We start from the raw sequence: 25,924 nt of genomic DNA on the forward strand, positions 1-25,924 counted from the left end.
AGCTTAGCTTTGAACAAGTTCAACCTCTTAGCTCCCTTTCCTGTCTACAGGACTCCTTATAGGGTCAAGTTCTTGGTGCCCAAGGGTTGATCGATTAATGGGGGGAGAGGAAAGGGGAGGCTGAGGGGGCAAGACCTGGTGGGGGAGGCCTTCTGAAGGCAGGTCCTGGTGAGAGCAGGGATGGGACAGACCTGACTGGGGAGGGATGGCAGGAGCTATGGGGAGGAGGGCTATGGGGCCTGAAGGTTGATGGTGGGGCAGGACTGGTTCTAAGAGTGGACCAAGGTGACCTAGGCTCTGGACTTTACTCCAGAGCATTCCAGGGAACACATCCCTGACTTTTTGGATCAACCTCTATTGCAAAATATTATCTTTCTGGGTCAGATCACATAGGATTGTCAGTTTAAAAAGCATTTTTTGGGCCAGGTGCGGTGGCTCATGCCTATAATCCCAGCACTTTGGGAGGCCGAGGCATGCAGATCACCTGAGATCGGGAGTTTGAGACCAGCCTGACCAACATGGAGAAACCCTGTCTCTACTAAAAATACAAAATTAGCCAGGTGTGGTGGTGCATGCCTGTAATCCCGGCTACTCAGGAGGCTGCGGCAGGAGAATCACTTGAACCTGGGAGGCGGAGGTTGCGGTGAGCTGATATCATGACATTGCGCTACAGCCCAGGCAACAAGAGCAAAACTCCGTCTCAAAATAAATAAATAAATAAATAAAGCATTTCTCCAAGGGTCAATGCTGAAGGGGGCCAGCCCCTCCACACCTGTGGGTATTTCTTGTCAGGTGGGATGACAGACAGAAAAGAAATAAGACACAGAGGCAAAGTATAGAGAAAGAACAGTGGGCCCAGGGGACCAGCGCTCAGCATATGGAGGACCCGCACTGGCACCGGTCTCTGAGTTCCCTCAGTATTTATTGATTACTATTTTCACTATCTCAATAAGAGGAATGCAGTAGGAGAACAGGATGATAGTGGGGAGGAGGTCAGCAAGAAAACATGTGAGCAAAGGAATCTGTGTCACAAATAAGTTCAAGGGGAGGTACTATGCCTGGATGTGCACGTAAGCCAGATTTTTGCTTCTCTCCACCCAAACATCTCAGTGGAGTAAAGAATAATAAAGCAGCACTGCTACCAACATGTCTCGCCTCCTGCCACAGGGCGATTTTTCTCCTATCTCAGAATTGAACAAATGTACAATCGGGTTTTATACCGAGTCATTCAGTTCCCAGGGGCAGGCAGGAGACCATGGCCTTCCTCTATCTCAACTGCAAGAGGCTTTCCTCTTTTACTAATCCTCCTCAGCACAGACCCTTCATGGGTGTCGGGCTGGGGGATGGTCAGGTCTTTCCCATCCCACAAGGCCATATTTCAGACTATCACATGGGGAGAGACCTTGGACAATACCCGGCTTTCCAGGCCAGAGGTCCCTGCGGCTTTCTGCAGTGCATTGTGCCCCTGGTTTATTAAGACTGGAGAATGGCAATGACTTTTACCAAGCATACTGCCTGTAAATATTTTGTTAACAAGGCACATCCTGCACAGCCCTAGATCCCTTAAACCTTGATTCCATACAACACATGTTTTTGTGAGCTTAAGGTTGGGGCAAAGAGGTTGGGGCAAAGTTACAGATTAACAGCATCTCAGGGCAAAGCAACTGTTCAAGGTACAGGTCAAAATGGGGGTTTCTTATGTCTTCCCTTTCTACATAGACACAGTAACAGTCTGATCTCTCTTTCTTTTCCCTATACAATGCAAAGTTGGAGAAGGCCTGAATTCTGCCTCAGAACCCCATGTCTGCTGGTCTCAACTGCCGGCAGCTCTGCTCTTTGCATGAGCAACCACGAAAACAGTTGAGAACAAAGCTGCTAACACCTGTTTAGTCGTTGGCAGATTTTCAGTTCAAACACTAAAAATATGCAACAAAGATCAAGCCTCGTGAGCCCTCAGAACTGGACACCAGAACCCTATCTGGCCCTGTTCACAGAGACATCTATGATAGCTGAAAGGAAACTCACTTAAATGGTAGCCCCCAGTGCAAAATACCACGTTCACCATGCCAGTGTTTGCGTGAGGGGAAGAGGAGAGGAAAATTAAGTAGATATTTCTAGGAACTTAGACTATCTCTGGGAGGCCACATAAGACCTGATAACAGTAGTTGTCTCTGTTGGTGATAATGAAACAATTATTATTCATTTTAGGTGCAATAATGGTTTCATGTTTATGTTTAAGAAGAATCCTTATCTTTTAGACATAACTGAAATATTTGCAGGTAAAATGAGAAAAGCACTTCACAAATCATATTATGTACATTATGATCTTTTTTTTTTTTGAGACAGAGTTTTGCTTTTGTTGCCCAGGCTGGAGTGCAATGGCATGATCTTGGCTCACCACAAGCTCCGCCTCCCGGGTTCAAGAGGTTCTCCTGACTCAGCCTCCCAAGTAGCTGGGATTACAAGCATGTGCCACCACACCCAGCTAATTGTGTATTTTTTAATAGAGATGAGGTTTCTCCATGTTGATCAGGCTGGTCTCGAATTCCCTACTCAGGTGATCCACCCACTTTGGCCTCCCAAAGTGTTGGCATTACAGGCATGAACCACCACACCAGGACTATGATCCTATTTTTATAAATATATATATATAATAAAGTCACAGAGGCCAGGCACAGTGGCTCACACTGTAATTCCCATCCAATTTCAGGGAAGAAAGGGAGAATTACTTTACACTCTTCACCCCTTCCTACCCTCTCCAATTGCGTGTAAGAAATATCTACTTAAAATAGACCAACTTTCTCATTTATAGAGAAAATACTAGAAGGTAACATACAAAATGTTAGCAGTGGTTATAGATAAAGTTATTAATTTTTTTAGAGTTTGTTGTATGACAACTTTACTATACTGAGCATGAACATTATAAACTCAGGAAAAAATATGTAAAATAAACACATTATTGTGATTTTTAAAGGACACAATGAGAAAATAAAAGGTAAACACCAAAAGATCACTTACTATAGGCCAGACTCTACATACTAACTGTAGGAGTTACTCAATCCTCACCACAATGCCATGAAAGGGGTGTTTATTATCATCCCTGAGGAAACCAGATTCAGAGAAGAAATTTCCTCAGAGACTTACAGTTAATGAAAGATAGAAGCAAAGTTTGAACCAGTCATCTCTGATTCCAAAAATGCATGTTTTTTATACTATTTCAAGCTGCTCCAGGTCACATAACGTGTGTGGGGGACAAAGGCTTGGCAGATGCCAAACGTCATTTGCACATGTCACCGGGTAGCTCAGATGACCTGATCTGCCCTGACACAGGAAGGACTAGCCAACAAGATGCCAATTCCTATTCCTGCTTGGTGGCTGTTGATGAGCAAAGAAGGAAACCACAGAGGAGAATCAAATCAAGTACTGAAGCTCACATTTGTTAGAAGAAGCATTCATCTTCACTCCACCTGGCAATTGATCCATCCAGGTACCTGTGTATGGACCGAATGTGAATTAAGCATGTATTTTTTTTTTATTTTACTTTAAGTTCTGGGATACTCGTGCAGAATGTGCAGGTTTGTTACATGGGTATACATGTGCCATGGTTTGCTGCACCTATCAACCCGTCATCTAGGTTTTAAGCCCTGCATGCATTAGGCATTTGTCCTAATACTCTTTCTCCCCTTCCCCTCCACCACCCGACAGGCCCCGGTGTGTGATGTTCCCCTCCCTGTGTCCATGTGTTCTCATTGTTCAACTCCCACTTATGAGTGAGAACATGCAGTGTTTGGTTTTCTGTTCCTGTGTTAGTTTGCTGAGAATGATGGCTTCCAGCTTCATCCATGTCCCTGCAAAGGACATGAACTCATCCTTTTTTATGGCTGCGAGCATCTATTAATATTATGTAGGAGGCTCCCAACTAGTGCTGGGTGTACAGAGGTGAGCAGAGACAAAGCGCCTGTGCTCATTGAAGCTGACAGACCAGTGGAGGCGGCAGACGCTAACCAAATAATACAACACGGAGTGTGAAAGGACACTTGAGATAAATGCTATGGACCAGAGTCCAGGGACTCCACTGCCTGAAACCAAGGACAGTCCTACTCCCACCCCTTCAATCTTCCACAATCTGGCTGTCAGTCATCACCAGGACCCTCCGTTTTAGAACCCCAGCCACAATCGCACCCATCTCCTCACCTCCTCCAAGCAGTCCCGAAGCTGCCCTGTTGCAGGGCCTTTCCACGCTCCTGCCATCCCTCGGCCTGAGCTGCCTTTCCCCATCATCACCATCTGTTATGATCCTATGCGCCTCACCCAGACAAGCCCAACTCCAGAGCCCAACTTTTTAAGGAAAGACTCAGGATACCTCACCCCATTTTCAACAGAGAAATCCCCCTGTAAGTTTACCTCAAGAAGGAAGAAGACATAAATATTATAGCCATGACTCCATCCACACAGGGCTGTTTTCTTTCTTTGTTTTTATTTAATTTAATTTAATTTTTTTTTTTTTTTTTTTTTTGAGATGGAGTCTCTCTCTTGTTGCCCAGGCTGGAGTACACTGGCATGATCTCGGCTCATTGCATCTTCTGCCTCCCAGGTTCAAGTGATTCTCCTGCCTCAGCCTCCCAAGCAGCTGGTACTACAGGGGCACGCCACCACACCTGGCTAATTTTTTTGTATTTTAGTACAGATGGGGTTTCACCATGTTGGCCATTCTGGTCTTGAACTCCTAACCTCAAGTGATCTGCCCACCTCGGCCTCCCAAAGTGCTGGGATTACAGGCATGAGCCACCATGCCCGGCCAGGCCTATTTTCTTGATTCAGAGTTATTACATCTGGGATCAATGGATCGATCCAGAAGGTCTGTGAACCCCTACAATAGTATGTGAACATTTGCACATGTGGCATTTTTCTGGGAACTTAGTTGGCAGGGGACAGGTGAGTTACTCCCTGGTATCCATCCACTTGAGTACAAAACCAACACGAGAGAGAGAGAGAGCTAAGCCAAAACAGTCAGAAAGGAAGAGAGCCAGAGTCCTGACTAGACTGTGCTTGGAACCCCACCTCTGGACATTTAAAATTCTGGGTCAATAATTATTTAAGGACTGGGCACAATGGCTTAAGCCTATAATCCCAGCACTTTGGGAGGCCAAGGTAGGAGAATCGATTGAGCCCAGGATTTCAAGACCAGCCTGAGCAACATAGTGAGACCTCGTCTTTACAAAAAATGTAAAAATTAGCCTGTTGTGGAGTTGCATGCCTATAGTCCCAGCTACTTGGGAAGCTGAGGAGGGAGGATTGCTTGAGCCTGGGAGTTCAAGTCTGCAGTGAGCCATGATCACACCACTGTACTCTAGCCTGGGTGACGGAGCAAGACTCTGTCTCTAAAAAACTAAAAATAAGAAGGAAAAGGAGAATTGTAGAGAAATCCTACCTATTCATGAAGTTCATTCCTCCTTGACGGCTTCTCCTATTCCCCAACATGGAATCCCTCCCTCCTCTGTGCTCCACTGGGCACCTTGTTTCCCCTTTTGTGGAGCACCCAGAGTACTATGGTCAGTTGAGACAAGCATCTCAAAGCAGCTTCTAGGTCATACTTGGGTATTTATTTCTAGCAGCATCTAGCACAAAGTCTGGAAAAAGGAGAGAAAGAGGGACAGAGGAAGGACATATTTATCACTTAGTATGCACCAAGATCTGTGCTAGACACGTTCCCAGTCATTATTTCACTTAACAAATAAATTTTATTTTTTAACAAGTGTATTTTATTTAACAGGTAAAAAAGGGGAGGTGTTAGAATTAGCATTTGTATAAAGGAGCAAATAGAGAATTCAAAGAGCGATGTAAGTTCACACTGCTAGGAGGCGGTACAGGTGATGCTCCAGTCAGCATCCTGGTGCCTTTGTAACTTGTTGCATTATTGAGCTAACAAAATGCCAGGAGAGTCTGAAGAGGCTTTATGAGGACAGGGGCAGGTGGGGGATCTCCAAGTTGCCTAAGTTCCTCCAAAATATACTTCAATAAACACTTGTAGTGTGAGGAGTGTAGGGCAACATCACATGATCCCAACCAATGGCTGGGAAACTGATGATGTGCAGGGCAATCATGGGAACCAGAAATGGGTTTCTTTTAAATATGCTTTTGCTTCTTCACATTCAACATTATTCAAGACTTCAGGGTAAATTTTCTGTCTCGGCCTGTCCCGATGACTCACTGAACTTGTTTGTTAGAGCTGAGAGATGACAGATAATGGCAAAAGACAGCCAGCTTCCTGTTCGGGGGGACATGTGAGCAAAAGGTTGCAGCCAGCCACCTGACTCTCAAATGAAGAGACTAAAAATACAATCAAAGAAACCACTTGAGACGTGGCTGCAGTTCCCACAAGAAGCGTCTGCCTCCAAGAGAAAGCACTGCCTGTTCCTCATCTCCACTGCCTCTGCTTCCCCGTGATGTTCTCCAAAATCTGAGGTCCTAGGGGACTTCACCCATGTGACTCCATGTCTCCCTCAAGGTGCCTTCAAATCCACGTCAGAATCACTAAAGTCCTATTTTAGTCCACATCAGCAATTCTGTTGACCATGGTGTCCAAGTGGCCTTGGCGTTATTGCAAAGGGTCTACAAAGACATTGATATTCTTACCTTCAGCTCCGACAAATCAGCATGTGTGAAGGTGTGATGAGATTAATAAAATTTAAATTTATTTCAAAGTATTTCTGAATTCATTGTAATTTTTGTTGTTGCTGTTTTTTGAGACAGAGTCTCATGCTGTCACCCAGGCTGGAGTGCATGGTGTGATCTCAACTCACTGCAACCTTCACCTCCCGGGTTCAAGTGATTCTCGTGCCTTAGCCTCCTGAGTAGCTGGGATTACGGGCTTGCACCACCACGCCCAGCTAATTTTTATATAATATTTTTAGTAGACACAGGGTTTTGCCATGTTGGCCAGGCTGGTCTCGAACTCCTGGCTTCAAGTGATCTGCCTGCCTTGGCCTCCCAAAGTGCTGGGATTATAGGTGTGAGCCACTGTGCCCAGACAATTGTAAATTTTTTGTCAAAATTTTCTTCTCCAGCAATAGACACTAAAAGTAAAGTTCCTCTCCTGTGAGGTCTGTGTTGGTGTTTAAAAGGGGTCTTCATGCTAAAAATTTGTGAATTACCATTGATTCTAATCCTCCATCCTTACCTCTCTTCCCCTCTCCCGGGCGATGCTCCAGCTCCAATCCCATGGCAGTATGCCTCACAGTCCCCCAGGAGGAACATTCTCTGCTCCCTCTAGCCACTCCTTTCAGTCCTTGATCTAGACTTGGCTGAGAAACCTGCTGGTTCCTGGAAGCCTCATGGAGTGGGCAGAAAAGGAAGGAACTAAGACCTGCAAAAGACCGGCTCACTAAGGCAGGGCAGGTGTGGGAGGCAACTGTAGAAGTGGACTGGGGAAAAGACCAGCAGTGTGGCAAGCTTAGTCAAGATTCAATCAGCAAACAGCCCCTGAGTTTCCAGAGAAGATGGTGGTGGCCCCGGCAGGCTAGCAGGGCACAACAGGCAATACATGTGACCCACATATTCAAGGGGCAAGTGGCATGGCTGGAGCTCAGTGATTCAGCCCAGCGATGAGGTAAGGACCAGGGAGAAACACTGTTGTAAAGATTAAGTAGAATGATTGCATCTCGGACATGACTGATGCTTAGGGTGTGGTTTGTGTGTGTGTGCGTAGGGCACAGGAGCAGGAATGGAAGCAGAAGACAAGTGCTGAGAAGCAGCCCCATGAACGCAGGCAGCTGCAATAGGTGGGGTGGTGGGTAGGGAAGGCTGAAACAAGTCCACTTCCAGGTTCTCTCCGCCTGGAATACTTTTCTCCCAATCCTACTGCCACTATCCTTTGAGGTCCAATTCAATGTCCCCTCCTTTCTGCCTTGGGCTCTACTTGGTTTGCCCAATGGCTGGGGGCTCATTGAGAATCTTTCAGGGATAGTGGAGAGAAGTGGATATATAGAGTTGGAAGTTCTGGGTTTACTTGAAAACTCTACCCATAGCTCCATCACTTGATGAGCTAAACACACTCTCTCTCTCTCTGTCTCTCTCTCTCTCAGCTGGTTTCCTCATCTGGGAAGTGCTGAGAACATAAAACTCACCTTGCAGGCTCACTGTGAGGGTTCTACCTAGCCTGCTCGCCCACAAAGACATGGTCAACATCAAATGGGATACATAGGGGACAAAATTGCTACAAAAATGTGATCTGTACTCCACATTTTTAATCTTCATTTTCTCCTGACAGCTTCTCACAAAACACCTTGCACTTAGAACATGTTTAGTAATTTGTGGTAGTTAGGGAGCAGTTAAAGTCAGAACCCGGTAGCGATATGGATTTTCATTACAATTAAAAACCCCACACCCCACTTCCTGTATTTTACAACCTATAGGCAGCAACTGAGCACAGGCTTACTCAGGGAAGGGGTGATAGAGCAGGCAAAAGAAGATTATTCTTGGCTTTTGAGTTTCTAAATAGACTTTCAGAACTTAAACTAGAGAAGTGGTTTTGAAAGAAATACCAGTTAGTGGTAAGAACCTAGCCCTTCCAGCCTCAAAAGCCAGAGTCCTAAAGAGTATGGGTACAAAGTTTATACCAAAACAGGAGACGTGGGAGAATGGATGACAAAGCAAGAGTCAGCTTTTCCCACCCTGGAGGCAATAAAGATTCCCAGGCAAGGAAGAGGGACAAGAAAGAGATTGTCTAACAACAGAGTGAGAAGCAGGGGTGGGTTCCCAAGATGATGCCTTGCTTCCCATCCCAGGCCAAATCTCCAGAGTGACGGGGATGCTAAACGTCCCTTATAGGTTGTGAATCTGAGAACAAAGGAACATGTGCCTTGATCTCCGAGCTGAAAGCAGAAAAGCAGCAGTCCAGTATGGTGGCAGCAGATGAGATGAGAGTGTATTGTTTCCAGACAAAGGGGCCCTGTGGCAGTTGCTCCACATCCCCTGTAGCTCTGGATTTGTAAAGGAGAGGGAATGAAAATGTCTTGTGTCCTGAGAGACACACAGATGTAGCTGAGAGGATTGGCAGACCTGAAGAGGCTTTGCAAACAGGACAGAGAGAATGCAAAGTGGCCCGCAAGGACCGATGACCAGAATCAGGTAGGACTGGGGACTTGTTGATGTCAGTGAGAAAGGAATGAAAAATCAGAGAGAGACTGATGGGAACACAGGTGCTCCAGTGGGTGCCACATGGACCAATAATGCAAATGACCATGGTAAGCCCAGGACAGATGCCTCTTGTTTCAATGCCCTGACACTGTATAAATGTCCCCTGGAACTATGTAAGCAACCCGAATCCTGAATCGATTAAACTTTCCTGTGTCACTAACTATGATTTCTGCCACTGGTAGAATGAGAGCTCAGGATAGAAATTAAGTTCAATGATAGAAAAATAATAGGTTTGGACGACCACAGTGGCTCGTGCCTGTAATTCCAGCAATTTGGGAGGCTGAGGCAGGAGGATAGCTTGAGGCCAGGAGTTCGAGACCAGCCTGGGCAACAGAGCGAGACTTTGTCTCTAAAAAAAAAATAATAATAATAATAATAAAAAGCCAGGCATAGTGGTGCATGGCTATATGCCCAGCTACTTGAGAGGCTGAGGTAGGAAGATCTCTTGAGCCTGGGAGTTCAAGGCTGCAGTGAGCTATGATTGTGCCACTGCACTCCAGCCTAGGTGACACACCAAGACCCTGTCTCAAAAACAAACAAACAAACAAGAAAACAGAAAAATAGTAGATTAAATCACATTCTTTTTGATACACTTGAGTTTGTAGCCTAAGGTTCAGACCCTCTATACTAGTTAGGACTCAAAAAGAACAATATGAAATTCAAAAGCAGGCAAAACTAACCCACGGCAAGAGATGCTAGAGCAGTAGTTAGCATGGGAAAGGACTGGCTAGGGAGGCTGTGAAGGAAAATTCTGGGATGCCAGGGCTGTTGTCATTGTTCATCTGACTGGTGTTTGCATGGTGAAATACACATGTGAAAAATCATCAAGCTGGAAGCACTTTAAGAAGTGCACATTTTACTAAATGCCAGTTATACCTAAAAATAAAAGCATAAACAATTGAGATCAAACACCGAGAAATATAAAGAAAAAAGAGATGTTAAATGGCCAGCAGCAGACTCATTCTGGGGATGCTTGGTGGTGAAGGGGGCCAGCTCCTCCACACCTGTGGGTATTTCTCATCAGGTGGGACGAGAGACTGAGAAAAGAAATAAGACACAGAGAAAAAGTATAGAAAGAGAACAGTGGGCCCAGGGGACCGGCGCTCAGCATATGGAGGACCCGCGCCAGCACTGGTTTCTGAGTTTCCTTTGTATTTAATGATCACTGTCTTTACTATCTCGGTGAGGGGGATGTGGCAGGACTATAGGGTAATGGTGGGGAGAGGGTCAGCAGGAAAACGTGTGAGCAAAGGTCTCTGTGTCATAAATAAGTTTAAGGAAAGGTGCTGTGCCTTGATGTGCACGTAGGCCATTTTTATGTTTGACTTTACACAAGCATCTCAGTGTAGTAAAGAGCACTATTGCTGCCAGCATGTCTCACCTCCATCCATAAGGCGGTTTTCTCCTATCTCAGTAAATAGAATGTGCGATCGGGTTTTACACCGAGACATTCCATTTCCAGGGACGAGCAGAAGACAGATGCCTTCCTCTTATCTCAACTGCAAAGAGGCCTTCCTCTTTCATTAATCCTCCTCAGCACAGACCCTTTGCGGGTGTCGGGCTGGGGTACAGTCAGGTCTTTCCCTTCCCACGAGGCAATATCTCAGGCTGTCTCAGTGGGGAGAAACCTTGGACAATACCCAGGCTTTCTTGGGCAGAGGTCCCTGCGAACTTCCGCAGTGCATTCTGTCCCTGGGTACTCTCGAGACTGGAGAATGGCGATGACTTTTACCAAGCATACTGCCTGCAAACACATTTTTAACAAAGCACCTCCTGCACAGCCCTAAATCCATTAAACCTTGAGTCAGCACAGCACATGTTTCTGTGGGCACAGGGTTGGGGCTAGGGTTACAGATTAACAGCATCTCAAGGCAGAAGAATTTTTCGTAGTACAGAACAAAATGGAGTTTCTTATGTCTACTTCTTTCTACATAGACACAGTAACAGTCTGATCTCTCTTTCTTTCCCCTACAGGCGGCTCCAGGCATCCAAGGTTCCCCAGAGAGTGCTGGGCCAGTCTTGCCCCCGACACACTTGCACAGAGCACTGCTGGTTCTCAGAACATTGCACTGGGCAGTCCTGCCTGGGGACACCCTCCCCGGAGGCCCTAGCTGCCTTCAGGATGATGGCTTGTTTCAGGTGTCACTCTGAGGTGTGGACAGAGCATGTGCAGTGGAGAACACACAGGCTACGCACAGGACCACAGGAGTCAAATCCAGGCTCCCCTCTTACTAGCTGTGAAGACTTGAGCGTTTCCTTAACATTGCTGAATTTTATGCCCCTCATCTATACATTGGGGGTAAAAAGACCTACCTGATTTTTTTGGGGGGGGATGGAGTCTCACTCTGTCGTCCAGGCTGGAGTGCAATGGTACAATCTCAGCTCACTGCAACCTCCGCCTCCACATTAGGAGAATTGCTTGAAAAGCAATTCTCCTGCCTCAGCCTCCCAAGTAGCTGGAACTACAGGCGCCCGCCACTACACCTGGCTAATTTTTGTATTTTTAGTAGAGACGGGGGTTTCACCATGTTAGTTAGGCTGGTCTCGAACTCCTGACCTCAGGTGATCTGCCCGCCTCCACCTCCCAAAGCGCTGAGATTACAGGCGTGAGCCACTGTGCCTGGCCAGACTTACATGACTTTAAACAATGTAGTTCAGGCAAAATAGCTGCTACCGCCTGGGCACAGTGGCTCAGGCCTGTAATCCCAGCACTTTGGGAGGCCAAGCCAGGTGGATCACCTGAGGTCAGGAGTTCGAGACCAGCCTGGCCAACATGGTGAAATCCTGTCTCTAATAAAAATGCAAAAATTAGCTGGGTGTGGTGGCACATGCCCATAATCCCAGCTACTCAGGAGGCTGAGGCAGGAGAATCACTTGAACCCAGGAGCCGAGATGGCGCCACTGCACTCCAGCCTGGGCAACAGAGCAAGACTCTGTCTCAAAAAAAAAAGTTGCTACCTGGTGAACGCTCTGAAAAGGGCCACTGTGGCTGTCATGTGGGCCCAGTAGACTAACCCTGATTGCTTAATGCTTACAGTAGCCACACAGCAACACTAGTTGACCAAATGTAAGTGTGAGAGGGAGTGCATCAAATAGTCAACAGGCTGATTTTATGTAGATGATAGCAAGGAAATAATCCAACTGGTTTTCTTGCCTAGATTGACTGGCTTCTATGGTGTTGAATACATATAATCTATGAGTCTCTGTCCATGACAACAGAAATTCATGTGTGTACATAGTATATCATAGCAGGTGCCTGGCATTTTATAGGTGCCTGGCACTTCATCAGGCACCTATAAAATGAAGCAATTATTAGTATTAGCCTGTGAAATATTTCCTCCTCTCTTGGCCCACACCATTTCCAAGAGCCAGTATTGGGCTTCTTAGTGTCGCCTGGAAGGAGACCAAGTAATTTCTGCTGGAGTCTTGAGCAGTTTTTTTTTTTTTGGTTTTTTGTTTTTTGTTTTGAGATGGAGTCTCACTCTGTCACCAGGCTGGAGTGCAGTGGTGCGATCTCGGCTCACTGTAACTTCCGCCTCCTAGGTTCAATTGATTCTCTTCTGAGTAGCTGGGACTACAGGCGCATGCCACCATACCCAGCTAATTTTTCTATTTTTAGTAGAGACAGGGTTTCACCATGTTGGCCAGGATCGTCTCGATCTCCTGACCCCGTGATCTGCCTGCCTCGGCCTCCCAAAGTGCTGGGATTACAGGCGTGAGCCACCGCGCCTGGCCTCTTGAGCAGTTTTTGAGAAGTCCTTATATCCAGCTAGTAATGAACAAGAGTGACACACTCATTAGTGCATTTATTCACATATTCATGTATTCTACCAATATTCATAGCATGCCCGCTATGTCTCAGGCATTGGATAAGCCAAGGAGCCAACCCAGGCCATCAAGTCAGCCACTGACCACATGGCTGTTTCATCCGCATTAGCCTCACGCGCACTCATCCTATCGTAAACAAAAGCAATCCTAGGGAAATAAGCAACGCTGGACCTTCACCAGTGTCTCCTGACTGCCACCATGTCACTGCCCCAGAGGGTTCTGTGGGAGCCCCTCATGGGCTCTTCTCAGGCCCAGGCCAGATAACCAAGCTCCCACTCCAGCATCCCCCTTTTTCCTCACTTTGGCCGCGGGACTTAGCCTGGTTTTCTTCTCCTAAGTTGCTGCGTCTAACCAACTGTTATGTACCGTAGGGATCCTTACATCCCAGACCAAATGCAGGGTGAGAGTGGTCTCCCTGACCTCACATCTTCTTGCTGCCTGCAGATAAGCTCCCAATCCCTTACTCTTTCATGAGTTGGGTTTTTTTCTGTAAGTTTTTGGGGTACAGGTGGTATTTGATTACATTTCATGAGGTGTTTTGTTTTGTTTTGTTTTAAATGGAGTTTCACTCTGTCACCCAGGCTGGAGTGCAGTGGCGCAATCTCAGCTCACTGCAACCTTCCCCTTCCGGGTTCAAGAGATTCTCCTGCCTCAGCCTCCTGAGTACCTGGGATTACAGGTGCCCACCACCACACCTGGCTAATTTTTTATATGTTTAGTAGAGACAGGGTTTCATCATTGGGCCAGGCTGGTCTGGAACTCCAGACATCAGGTGATGCACCTGCCTCGGCCTCCCAAAGTGCTGGGATTACAGGCGTGAGCCACTGTGCCCGGCCTCATGAGTTTTTAATAATAAAAATGAAAGTAACAAACATGGCAAACTTCTCAAACAAACATGGCAGTGCCCTGATTGAGAAATCACTCTCCTTCAAGATGGAAAAATTTTGCCAAGTCCTTACAGTCATTGTCCCAGGTCCATAGTTTGGGGCTGGCTTGCTTACCTACAACTCAGAAGCCTGACGGTCCAGTTAAGGAAAGGGAGGCCCTTGGCTTCTCTAGAGCCCCTACTGGGTGACATTCATTTCAAAGATCCCACCTCATGTGAGAACAGATCCCTTAGGCCTTTCCTCTTAGATGCTTCTCTTCCTTTTACCTTTCCAAAAACTAGTTGGGGAAAATGTGTTTCTCCTCATGATTGGCCAATACATTATGGCCAGATGATTGCAAAGTTCTTCTAGTGGGCAGATCAATCAGTACCTGCCACACCCAAAGTTTCCTCCTAAAAGAAACTGTCCTGTTTCATGGCATCGCTGATTACTCTGTAGACCCAAGGCACCCACGCTGTAAACTGGCCAGCAGCTCATGACGTTGCCTGGCCTGGTAGGAAAAGCTCTTCCCAAACAGCGATAGAGCTGATTGGCTTGGTTATCAGATTGTCTCTTCCTGGACCAGGAAATTCTGGGAGAGAAGCAATTGGTGGGTAACAGGAAGACACTAAGAGCAGCTGAGTCACACCAATGGTGTGAAAATTAAGAAGCGTTTATTACTGGGTGGGGCGGGGAGCACCGAGATAATCTGATTCCTGTTCATTTCAGTCCCACAGAGGCGATACTGACTTCTGCAGATGTTCTAAAAGGACCAGATAAAATGCCATCACTGGCACACTTTTCTCTACCTATAACCCTGAGTTAATTAAAATAAAGCACCGATTCATCATTCTAATCATGTATCATATGAACATGATAAAAAAACTTTTGGCTGGGCATGGTGGTTCACGCCTGTAATCCCAGCACTTTGGGAGGCCAAGGCAGGTGGATCACAAGGTCAGGAGTTCGAGACAAGCCTGACCAACATGGTGAAACCCTGTCTCTACTAAAAATACAAAAATTAGCCGGGCATGGTGGTGCGTGCCTGTAATCCCAGCTACTCGGCAGTCTGAGGCAGGAGAATCGCTTGAACCCAGGAGGCGGAGGTTGCAGTGAGCCGAGATTGCGCCACTGCACTCCAGCCTGGGCAATAGAGTGAGACTCCCTAAAGGAAAAAAAAAAAAAAACCACACACACACACACACACACACACTTTTAAACATGGTCTCTTACAATCCTAACCCAGGGGGGAAAAACGTTTAGGAATGCTTTAGGGAAATGTTCTCATAGCTCAATGTCAGCCCCGTTTATCCAAGGCACAAACTCTCCAAAGTAAAGTAAAAACCACACAACCGATGGGAAGAAACTTCCATTCCTGGAAATATGCTGTACTTTAAAAACATCATCTCATCTAATCTCATAATAGCTCTCCCTGGAAGGTGGGATGTTTATCAGCCTAATTTTACAAATGAAAAATCTGAATCTCAGAAAATTTAAGTAACTGGTCCACAGCCACATAGCAAATAAGTGACTGACCCAGGGTTTAAACCCAGGTCTGCCTGCCCATGTTCTTTCCACTCTGCCACTCCACCTTATAAGAGATCATTACCAATAACTGGACATGTTTCACATCTAATGTGACCCCAACAATATTAGGCTGCCATTGAGAAGAACAAGGTAGTTTCCATGAACAGACCTGTGGCAATGCCCAAAATAGAGTGTGAAGTAAAACTAGTAAGATGCAAAACAGGATGTATAGTGTGCCTACGTCGTGTTAGAAAAAATGGAGGCCTGAGTGGGAGTGATATGCATATATAGACTGCTATATATATTCATATATATATGGATATATACATATCCATATGCATGGGATATGAAGAACAGCAGGACACTGCAAGCAGGCAGAGTGTCATTGCTTCCCTTCCGGATTTCTGAATTTGGAATGGGAGTATGTTTCAACCATTCAAAAGAATAAATAATTTTTTGCCAGGTGTGGTGGCTCATGCCTGTAATCCCAGCACTTTGGGAGGCCGAGGTGGGTGGATCACCTGAGGTTGGGAGTTCGAGACCAGCCTGGCCAACATGGTAAAACCCCCTCTCTACTAAAAATACAAAAAAAATTAGCCAGGTGTGGTAGCACATGCCTGTAATCCCAGCTACTCGGGAGGCTGAGGCAGGAGAATTGCTTGAACCCAGGAGGCAGAGGTTGCGGTGAGCCAAGATTGCGCCATTGTACTCCAGCCTGGGCAACAAGAGCGAAACTCCAGCTCAAATAAATACATAAATAAATAAATAAATAATTTTTACAAACCACAAAGTTATTTCAACAACCTATAAACTTCTGTCCCTTATGATGCCTTGAAGCCTGAATATGACCCCAGTTTTCTCTGTCTGAGACTTCATAGCAAGTAACCCAGAGTCAACAGAAATCAGTGGGTTAAATAGATATTTGGAAGCCTACAGCAATCTTCTCTTATTTTCTTAAGAATTGACACTTATAAGGAAACTGAGTACAATCGCTTCAGAAAGAAACTTGCTAAGTTTTGCCTAGAAAGTAAAAGATATTTGGGATTTTTTGAGGCAAGGGATTACCAGAATAGGGAAATCAACAACAAATAAAGCTCACTCTGTCTCTGCACCATGTCTGTCCTCTCCCACTGTTCTCATTAAAACCAACATCACTATGGAAGTTCATCACTTGAGAGAAAATTAAAAATGAGGCAGGGGGTGAGGGGAATGGAGAAAAATACTTTATGCCAAGTGATTCTAAGTATATTAAAGTTGGCCAGGCACGTTGGCTCATGCCTGTAATCCCAGCACTTTGGGAGGCCGAGGCAGACGGATCACTTGAGGTCAGGAGTTCAAGACCAGCCTGGCCAATATGGTGAAACCCCATCTCTACTAAAAATACAAAAATCATCTGGGCATGATGGCATGCACCTGTAGTCCCAGCTACTCAGGAGGCTAGGGCAGGAGAATCACTTAAACCCGGGAGGCGGAGGTTGCAGGGGGCCAAGATGGTGCCATTGCACTCCAGCCTGGGCATCACAGCGAGACTCCGTCTAAAAAAAAAAAAAGGATATTAAAGTTGTAAACAATAACAAGACTAAATGAAATTGAATAAGGATATGATCAAGCAAGGGAAAGGCTAAAAATGCACACCAAAGACAAAAGTCTTCCAGGAAATGATCAATAGCTATGACTAAATACTAGTTTCAAACTTTTGTACGTTAAAAAAGCTATATTTTAAAATGATGATTCAAGTGACTAGTAGGAAAATGTCTGAAACATACACTACAAAAGATTATAGTCTTTACTATTTAAAAAGTTTTTATAGCTCTTTTGAAAAGCCACCCAAAACTGAAAGGAGAACAGAAAACAGAAACATAAACACCACCCTGGATGAAACCAGGAGACATCAGTAACCTCAAACTACAGAAGAGCCACTGGCTCCAATTAAGCTTCTGCAAGTTGTACTTATTGTTCTTGGAGTCAGGATCCATGCGTAGGTTCTAGGCACAAAGCTCCCCTGGCTTCATCTTACTAAGGAGTCAATGCCCTATCTCACTCCCTCTCAGAAATTTTCCAAAAGAGCATCTTCTAACTTTCAAGTAAGCACAAACCCAGCTAGGGGTGTGTGTGTGTGTGTGTGCGTGTGTGTGTGTGTGTCCATGTCCCAGGTACAGGCTTGGGAGCTAGACCAGGTCTGGCCTCTGGAGAATTACTGCATTCACCTGCTTCAAAGAAGAGCACTAAGCCAGTTTGTTCACACACCTGGAAGAGGTTAGCAGCCTCCAGGACCCGCTGGACATTCTGCTTGGTGATCAGCGCCTTGCTGGTGTATGTGTAGTCCAGGAGAGTGTGCATGGTCTCAGCATCAACCCCTTTAATAATGATCCTTTTCTCATACTTTTCCTTTAAATCGTTGCAAAACATGGCCCTGGAAGAGAAATATGTGAATGTCAATCATACCAGGACCCTCGGTTCCAGGCCTAAGGAGATCCCCTTTCAGACTCATTGGCCCTCACGGAACAGGGGGTTTCCCAAGGTCAGGTCCTGGGCTGGTGGCTCTCTGTTCTCCAGCACCCCCTATGCACTAGACATTTCATCAATACTTACCGAGCTGAACTGAACTGCCCTGCTCCTCCATGCCCGATTGTGATCCCCAAAGTCAGTCCCAGATCTATTTTATTGGCTTTTATTGGCTCAAAGTGCAGGAGATTCATCTGAGGGCATTGTGGAATCCCCAAGCTTCATCTTTTCTCTTCCCCCCAGCACCCAAACAGGGCATCTGACTCTCACACTAGCTCTCGTATGGCCTGGAGCCTGGCGCCACATTCTGGCCTGGCCAGCTGAGGCCCAGATACCTGTTAGAAGTGCAGGTGGCTCCTGTAGCCGCCTCTCACCCCCGCAGCTGAACCCAATGTCCGCAGATTCCCAGATGCAGCTGGAGCCTTGAATGCCCTCATTTCAGGCCTCTGTCTCGCCTCTGGATTCTGCCTTTCCTGCTCCCTCCCCAGGACTGGACTTCCAGATATTTAGCCGCCATCTTGGCAGCAGGGGAAGAGGAGAGAAAGGATGTAGGTTTTATCATAGCATTGGATGGACCAGGATTTGAACACCAGCTCCACCAACCCAGGAGTTGGACAGGTTATTTAATCTCCATGACCTTCTGTTTTCTCATCTGAAATGGGGATTTTAATAGCTATTTTTAAAGTTTATTGTAAGGATTAGGACCCAAAGGACTATAAATCATTCTACCATACATATGTGTACGTTCACTGCAGCACCATTCACAACAGCAAAGACATAGAATCAACCCGTGTACGTTCACTGCAGCACCATTCACAACAGCAAAGACATAGAATCAACCCGTGTACGTTCACTGCAGCACCATTCACAACAGCAAAGACATAGAATCAACCCAAATGCCCACCAGTGGTAGACTGGATAAAGAAAATGTGGTACATAAACACCATGGAAAACTATGCAGCCATAAAAAAGAACAAGATCATGTCCTTTGCAGGGACATGGAAGGAGCTGGGGGCCATTATCCTTAGCAAACTAACACAAGAACAGAAAACCAAATATCTCATGTTCTTACTTATAAGTAGGAGCTAAATGATGAGAGCACATAGACACATAGAGGGGAACAACACACACTGAGGCCTATCGGGGGGTGGCGGGTGGGAAGAGGGAGAGGATCAGGAAAATACCTAATGGGTACTAGGCTTAACACCTGGGTGATGAAATCATCTGTACAACAACTCCCCATGACATAAGTTTACCTATATAACAAACCTACATATACCCCTGAACTTAAAGTAAAAGTTTAAAAAGGAGAGATTTAGAGATTTTTTTTTTTTACCCCATGCCAGGCTCATACGTGAATTTATTGTACTTCTTGGACTTTGACATTTAAACTGTTGGTCCTTCCCAGGGAATGTGTGAGCAATTTTATTTATTTTTAAGATGCATGTAACTTAACCATGCTCTGAAAAGATTTCTGGAACTCTGGAAACTTAAATGGTACCTAAAATATAGCAAGAGTGCATGAATTAAAAGTAGGTGAGGGGCTGGGCATGGGGGCTCATGCTTGTAATCCCAGCACTTTGGGAGGCCAAGGCAGGTGCATCACTTGAAGTCAGGAGTTCAAGACCAGTCTGGCCAACATAGCGAAACTCCATCTCTACAACAATACAAAAACTAACCAGTCATGGCTAATTGCTTGAACCTGGGAGGCGGAGGTTACAGTGAGCTGAGACTGTGCCACTGCACTCCAGTTTGGGCAACAGGGCAAGACCCCATCTCAAAAAAAAAAAAAAAAGAAAAAGAAAGGAAACTCTAACCCCCAATGTGACTCTATTTGGAAACAGGGATTTTAGGAGGTAATTAAGAAAAATGAGGTCACAGGGCTGAGGTCCTAATCGGATAGGATTGATGTTCTTATAAGAAGAGGAACAGAGACCAGAATTCTCTTGCGCGTGCTGCCTCATGTGAGGACTCAGCGAGAAGGTGGCCATCTGCAAGCCAGGAAGGAGACTTCACCAGAGGCCACCCATGCTAGCACTCTAATCTCGGACTTTCAGCATCCAGAATTGTGAGAAAATACATGTATGTTGGTTAATCCATCCAGTCGATGGTGTTTTGTTATGGCAACCCAAGCTGAATAAGGCACATTTTGGTACTGAGAAGTGGGTTGCTGCTGTCACAAATACTGAAAAAATGTGAAAACAGCTTTGGAACTGAGTAGTGAGTGGAGGTTAAAGGAGTTTTGAGGTGAAAGCTAGAAAAAGTCTAGATTGCCACGAATAGAATGTTGGCAGAAATATGGGCATTAAAGATCATTCTGGTGAAGTCTCCAATGGAAATGAGGAACATGTATTGGAAACCGGAGGGAAAGTGATCCTCGTTATAAAGTGGCAAAGATTGGACTAAACTGTGTTCTGCTGTTTTGCAAGAGGTGGACCTTCTGTTCTCCAGCACCAACAATGAAATTGGATACTTAGCTGCGGATACTTCTGAGCAAAGCCTGGAAGAAGCAGCTTTGTTCCTCCTACTGCATGTAGTAAAACGCAAGGGGAGAGGGGTGAATTAGAAAAAGAATGTTTAGGCAAAAGGGAACCAAAAATTAAAGAGTTGGAAAATTCTCAGCCTACTCATTCTGAGAAAAATGAGGAAGCATGTTCTGAAGAGAACACCAAAAATGTGGCTGGACTATCATTTAATAAAATGCTTATGGAATTATAGGAACAGAAAGAAACACTGTTTGAACTGAAGGGGAAGAGACAAGACAATTGAAGGAAGGCTGTCAGACTTCTTGGATTTGACGGTAAAAAACAATGAGGTACTCGGCTGTGAACATGCACTAGTTGTTTTGTTTTGTTTTGTTTTTTTGAGACAGAGTCTCACTCTGTCACCTAGGCTGGAGTACAGTGGCGCCATCTCGGCTCACTGCAACCTCTGCCTCCCAAGTTCAAGTGATTCTCCTGCCTTAGCCTCTGGAGTAGCTGGGATTATAGGCACTCGCCACCACGCCTGGCTGATTTTTGTATTTTTAGTAGAGATGGGGTTTTGCCATGCTGGCCAGGCTGGTCTCAAACTCCTGACGTCAGGTGATCCACCCACCTCGGCCTCCCAAAGTACTGGGATTACAGGCGTGAGACACTGTGCCCATCCCGCACTATTCTTCCAGAAGAGGGAAAAATTACCCTAAGGGTGATTCAGAGATAATCAGGGCCACTGCCTTGGTTCAAGAAGCCAGACAGCCTCCATCAGACACCTGGGAGTCGGGGGAGGGGTTGTTGGGAGGACTCACACCTACAGCCATGGAGGTGACACTGCCACCTCAGTGGGCCAGAAGGGAAGACAATCAAACCAAAAACGATTATTCTGAAGCCTTGAAATCTAATGGAATTTATCTCGCTAGATTTTGGACTTTCTTGGGACACATCACTTCTTCCTTCTTTCTGTTCTTTTTTTGTTTTTGTTTGTTTGTTTGTTTTTTTTAGACGGAGTCTCACTCTGTCTCCCAGGCTGGAGTGCAGTGGCGCAATCTCGGCTCACTGCAAGCTCCGCCTCCCGGGTTCACGCCATTCTCCTCCAGCCTCCCAAGTAGCTGGAACTACAGGTGCCCGCCACCACGCCCAGCTAATTTTTTGTATTTTTAGTAGAGACGGGGTTTCACCGTGTTAGCCAGGATGGTCTCGATCTCCTGACCTTGTGATCCGCCTGCCTCTGCCTCCCAAAATGCTGGGATTACAGGTGTGAGCCACCACGCCCAGCCCCATCTTTCATATTTCTCCCTTTTGGAATGGAAATGTCTATCCCACAGTTGTCCCATTATTATATTTTGGAAGCATACATCTTGTCTTGTTCCACAGGTTCACAGCTGGTGAGGAATTTTGCTTTAGGATGAATTGTACTTCAAGTCTCACCCATATGTGATTTAGATGATATTCAGACAATAATCCGGACTTCAGAGTTGATGCTGGAATAAATTAAGGCTTGGGAAGCTGTTGGGATGTAACGAATGTATTTTGCGTATAAGAAGGACGTGAACTTGGGGACCAAGTATGGAATGTCATGGAGTGAATTGTGTCCACCACAAAATTCATATGTTGAAACTCTAACCCCTAATGTGAATGTATTAGGAGATAAGATTTTTAGGAGGTAATTAAAGTGAAATGAGATCATAAGGGTGGATCTCAATTTGATAGGATTCGTGTCCTTATAAGAACAGAAAGAGAGATTCCACACCCACTCCACCACTCCTGCTTACACACCAAGAAAAGGTCATGTGAGGACACAGTGAGAAGGTGGCCATCTGCAAGCCAGGAAGGGAGCCCTCACCAGAAACCAGATCATGCTAGCAACTTGATGCTAGACTTCCAGACTCTATAGAAGTGTGATGAAATAAAAATTTCTGTCGTTTAAGCCACATAGTCCATGGTATTTTGTTATGGCAGCCCAAGCTGACTAATACCAGCAGTCTGTATCCACCCCAGACCCTTATAGTTCACAAACTAGCAAGGGCATTGATTCCCAAATAACAGTCTACAAGGGGCCATAAGAGACCTACAAAGTGCTGTGGAGGCCAAGCATGGTTACTTATAGAGAAGGAAAATTCTGAAATGTGAAGATTATGGATAGGATTTCTAGGTAACAAGCACAGTGAGTAAAGCCATAAAGATGCAAGGGCATGAGGCATGTAGAGAAACTAGCAGACATGTGATTCAGTTGGAGCTCAGGGGATATGAGAGATAGGGATGAAATGATGGTCTGGAAAGATAACCTGGATCCTGCTTGTGGAGGGCACGGAAGGCAGGTTAGGGAGTTAAGTTTTCACTCAGTGAGCAGTGGTGAGCCATTGAAGGTTGATGAGCAAAGGCAGGACTCAAAGAGAACATTTTAAGCAGTTGTGTTCTCACTTTTGTTTTCAGGTGATGGGTGCCACTAGAGTCAAGTATCAAATGAACCCAAAAAGAGCTGGGAGGCTTGTGACAATGTAAAAGCCTTTTCTCAGAAAATGTACTAATTGAGGCAGTAGCCACACCGCTAGGGAACATCTCCAAACATTAGTCACTGGACTTTCTAAGCTACAGACACACGAACAGGTTAGGGAGCCGTTATTTCCCAGCCAAGTCATTGAAATGCAAAGGCCCTGGGTGGAGCTCTGGTGATGTAATTCCAAACGCTCGGACTTCCAACTCAACACGGAGGGGATTACACCTCTAACTCCTGCCCCTCCTCTCTACCCCACACCTCCTATTTATCTCTGGAAATCAATCATCAGTTCTTTCTTTCTTCCTTCCTTCCCTCTTTCTTTCTTCTTTCTCTCCCTTTTTCTTCCTTTCTTTCTCTTTCTTTTTTCTTTCTTTCTTTTACTTTTTCTTTCTTTCTCTTTTTCTTTCTTTCTTTCTTCCTTTCGTCCTTTCTTCCTTTCTTCTTTTCTTTATTTCTTTCTCTTTCTTCTTTTCCTGGCCTCAAGTGACCCTCCTCCCTCAGGCTCCCCAGTAGCTAGGACTATAGGCACCCATACCCAACTATTTTTTTTTTTTTTAATTTTTGTAGAGACAAGGTCTCACTCTGTTGCCCAGATCTCTGGGGCTCAAGAGATCCTCCTTCCTCAGCCTCCCAAATTGCCAAGATTACAGGCTTGAGTCTCCGTGCCTGGCCACTCATCCGTTTCTTTACCCCTTTTCCTAATCTGCAAAACAAAGGTAACTGTTTATGGCTTCCCAGAAACATTCAAAAGTCAAAAGACCTCCAGAGAGAGAGAGGGAGACAGAGATACAGAAAATCACTAGACACTTGACTTGCTGACTTTTTGGACCTTTTGTTTTAGCCAAGGAGAGCGTCCCCGCTCTGTCCTTCCCCCTCCGTCCTTCCCCCTCTGTCCTTGTTGTTTTAATCAATGGTAATCTTCCTATGCTTTCCTTCCCTCCCCTCTTCTCTTTTCCCTCATCTGGCCTCTTTCTCCTCACAAGAATATGGTAACAAGAAAGAAAGAGCGAAGGTGAATTCCGGGGCCTCTGTAAAGTGAAGAAATCCCCGCCCAGAGGTGGGGGAGCCGTGATGATATCAGAGCAGGTGACCAATTTACAGACCAGTTTCCTCAGCCACAAACCCTCTGGGCCAGCAGCACAGAGCTGTCTGCAGAACCATAATCACCAGCCTTTAAAAGTAATGTCATATAGGGCTTGCCTCGCTGCCTCCTGATTTTATAAAGAATCTGCTCTCAGAGACAGCCTATAATTTCTTCTCAGCTCAGCATATCTTCCCTGGAGGAGTTGGAAGATCACTCTCTAAGCCTCCCTTTGTTGGAATGTCTAGAGCAAGGCTGCCCAATAGAAATGTAATGTGAGTCATCTACAGCATTTTACAATTCTAGTCACCACATTTTTTGTTTGTTTGTGTTTTTTGAGACAGAGTCTCACTCTGTTGCCCAGGCTGGAGTGCAGTGGCACGATCACAGCTCATTGCATTCTCCATCTCCAGGGCTCAAGTGATCCTCCTGTCTCAGCCTCCAAAGTGGCTTTGACTAGAGGCATGAACCACCATGTCTGGCTAATTTTGCAATGTTTGTAGAGATGGGGTTTCACCATGTTGCCCAGGCTGGTCTCAAACTCCTGGGCTCAGGCGATCCACCCACCTTGGTCTCCCAAAGTGAGGGATTACAGGCATGAGCCCCACCATGCCCGGCCCCCATTTTTAAAAAGTAAAAAGAAAAAGGTAAAAGTCACCTTTAATAACATATCTTATTTAACCCAAAATATATCTGAAATATCATTTCAACATGTAAGAAATATTTTAAATTACTAATGTGATAACTTACATTCTTTTTCTCATACTGTGTCTTCATATATTTATTTATTTATTTATTTATTTATTTATTTTGAGACAGAGTCTCTCTCTGTTGCCCAGGCTGGAGCGCAGTGGCGCAATATCAGCTTACTGCAGCCTCAGCCTCCCGGATTCAAGTGATTCTCCTGCCTCAGCCTCTTGAGTAGCCGGGACTACAGGCGCATGCCACCACGACTGGCTAATTTTTGTATTTTTAGTAGAGACGGGGTTTTACTATGTCGGTCAGGCTGGTCTCAAACTCCTGACCTTGTGATCTGCCCGCCTCAGCCTCCCAAAGTGCTGGGATTACAGGCGTGAGCCAACATGCCCGGCCTCATGCATATTTTATACTTAAAGCATCTCAGTGCAGACTAGGCACAATTCAAATGCCCAACAGCCACATGTGGCTAGTAGCTGCCATATTAGACAGTGCAGCTCTTGCCATCAGTCCTGAAGTCAGGTGTTGGGGTCACCCAGACCTACAGTCATCTCAGGAGGCAAAGTAAATTTCACCCTCATGAATGTCATATAAATAAATATATGGGAAACAGGAAATTCAGCAGGACAGGGTGGGCACTAATTATGGGGTCTTATAAATAAGCTTCATATAACTGAGGCAACACATCTCTAGAGACCCACCAACATGACATTTAGAAATGTGATTTCACCCAGACTGCGACTTGAAGATTAGTGAGAGGTTAATTTGGTTGAATCTGTATAATCAAGTCTAAAGGAGGGATGTTCCAATGGTCTAAGTTAATGCTTTGCACTCCGAGGAGCTCCTAAATGAAGTCAATGTGTTTCCCATGTGACATATTGGGCTCTCTAGGGTCATCTGGACTCTTAATTGGGCTGTCACTGCTAGCCACGGCTTCCGAATTCTTTTTGAGACGGAGTCTCGCTCTGTTGCCCAGGCTGGAGTGCAGTGGTGCGATCTCGGCTCACTGCAAGCTCCGCCTCCCGGGTTCACGCCATTCTCCTGCCTCAGCCTCTGAGTAGCTGGGACTACAGGCGCCCGCCACCATGCCCGGCTAATTTTTTGTATTTTTAGTAGAGATGGGGTTTCACCATGTTAGCCAGGATGGTCTTGATCTCCTGACCTCACAATCCGCCCCCGTCAGCCTCCCAAAGTGCTGGGATTACAGGCATCAGCCACTGTGCCTGGCCCCAAATTCTTGTTTGGAATC

General features: G+C 45.7%; 1 protein-coding gene across 1 annotated transcript in view; it reads right to left on the reverse strand.

Moving 5' to 3' along the window:
• KLHL6 (kelch like family member 6) overlaps window positions 1-25,924 on the reverse strand; it is a 64,621-nt gene that overhangs the window by 19,146 nt on the left and 19,551 nt on the right. Inside the window, exon 2 of the mRNA XM_024244814.3 lies at window positions 17,667-17,832. Within this exon, the coding sequence (XP_024100582.2) occupies window positions 17,667-17,832 (166 nt within the window). The remainder of the gene's footprint in view (window positions 1-17,666; window positions 17,833-25,924) is intronic.

Source organism: Pongo abelii, chromosome 2, assembly GCF_028885655.2.
Source record: "Pongo abelii isolate AG06213 chromosome 2, NHGRI_mPonAbe1-v2.0_pri, whole genome shotgun sequence".
Taxonomy (NCBI): domain Eukaryota; kingdom Metazoa; phylum Chordata; class Mammalia; order Primates; family Hominidae; genus Pongo; species Pongo abelii.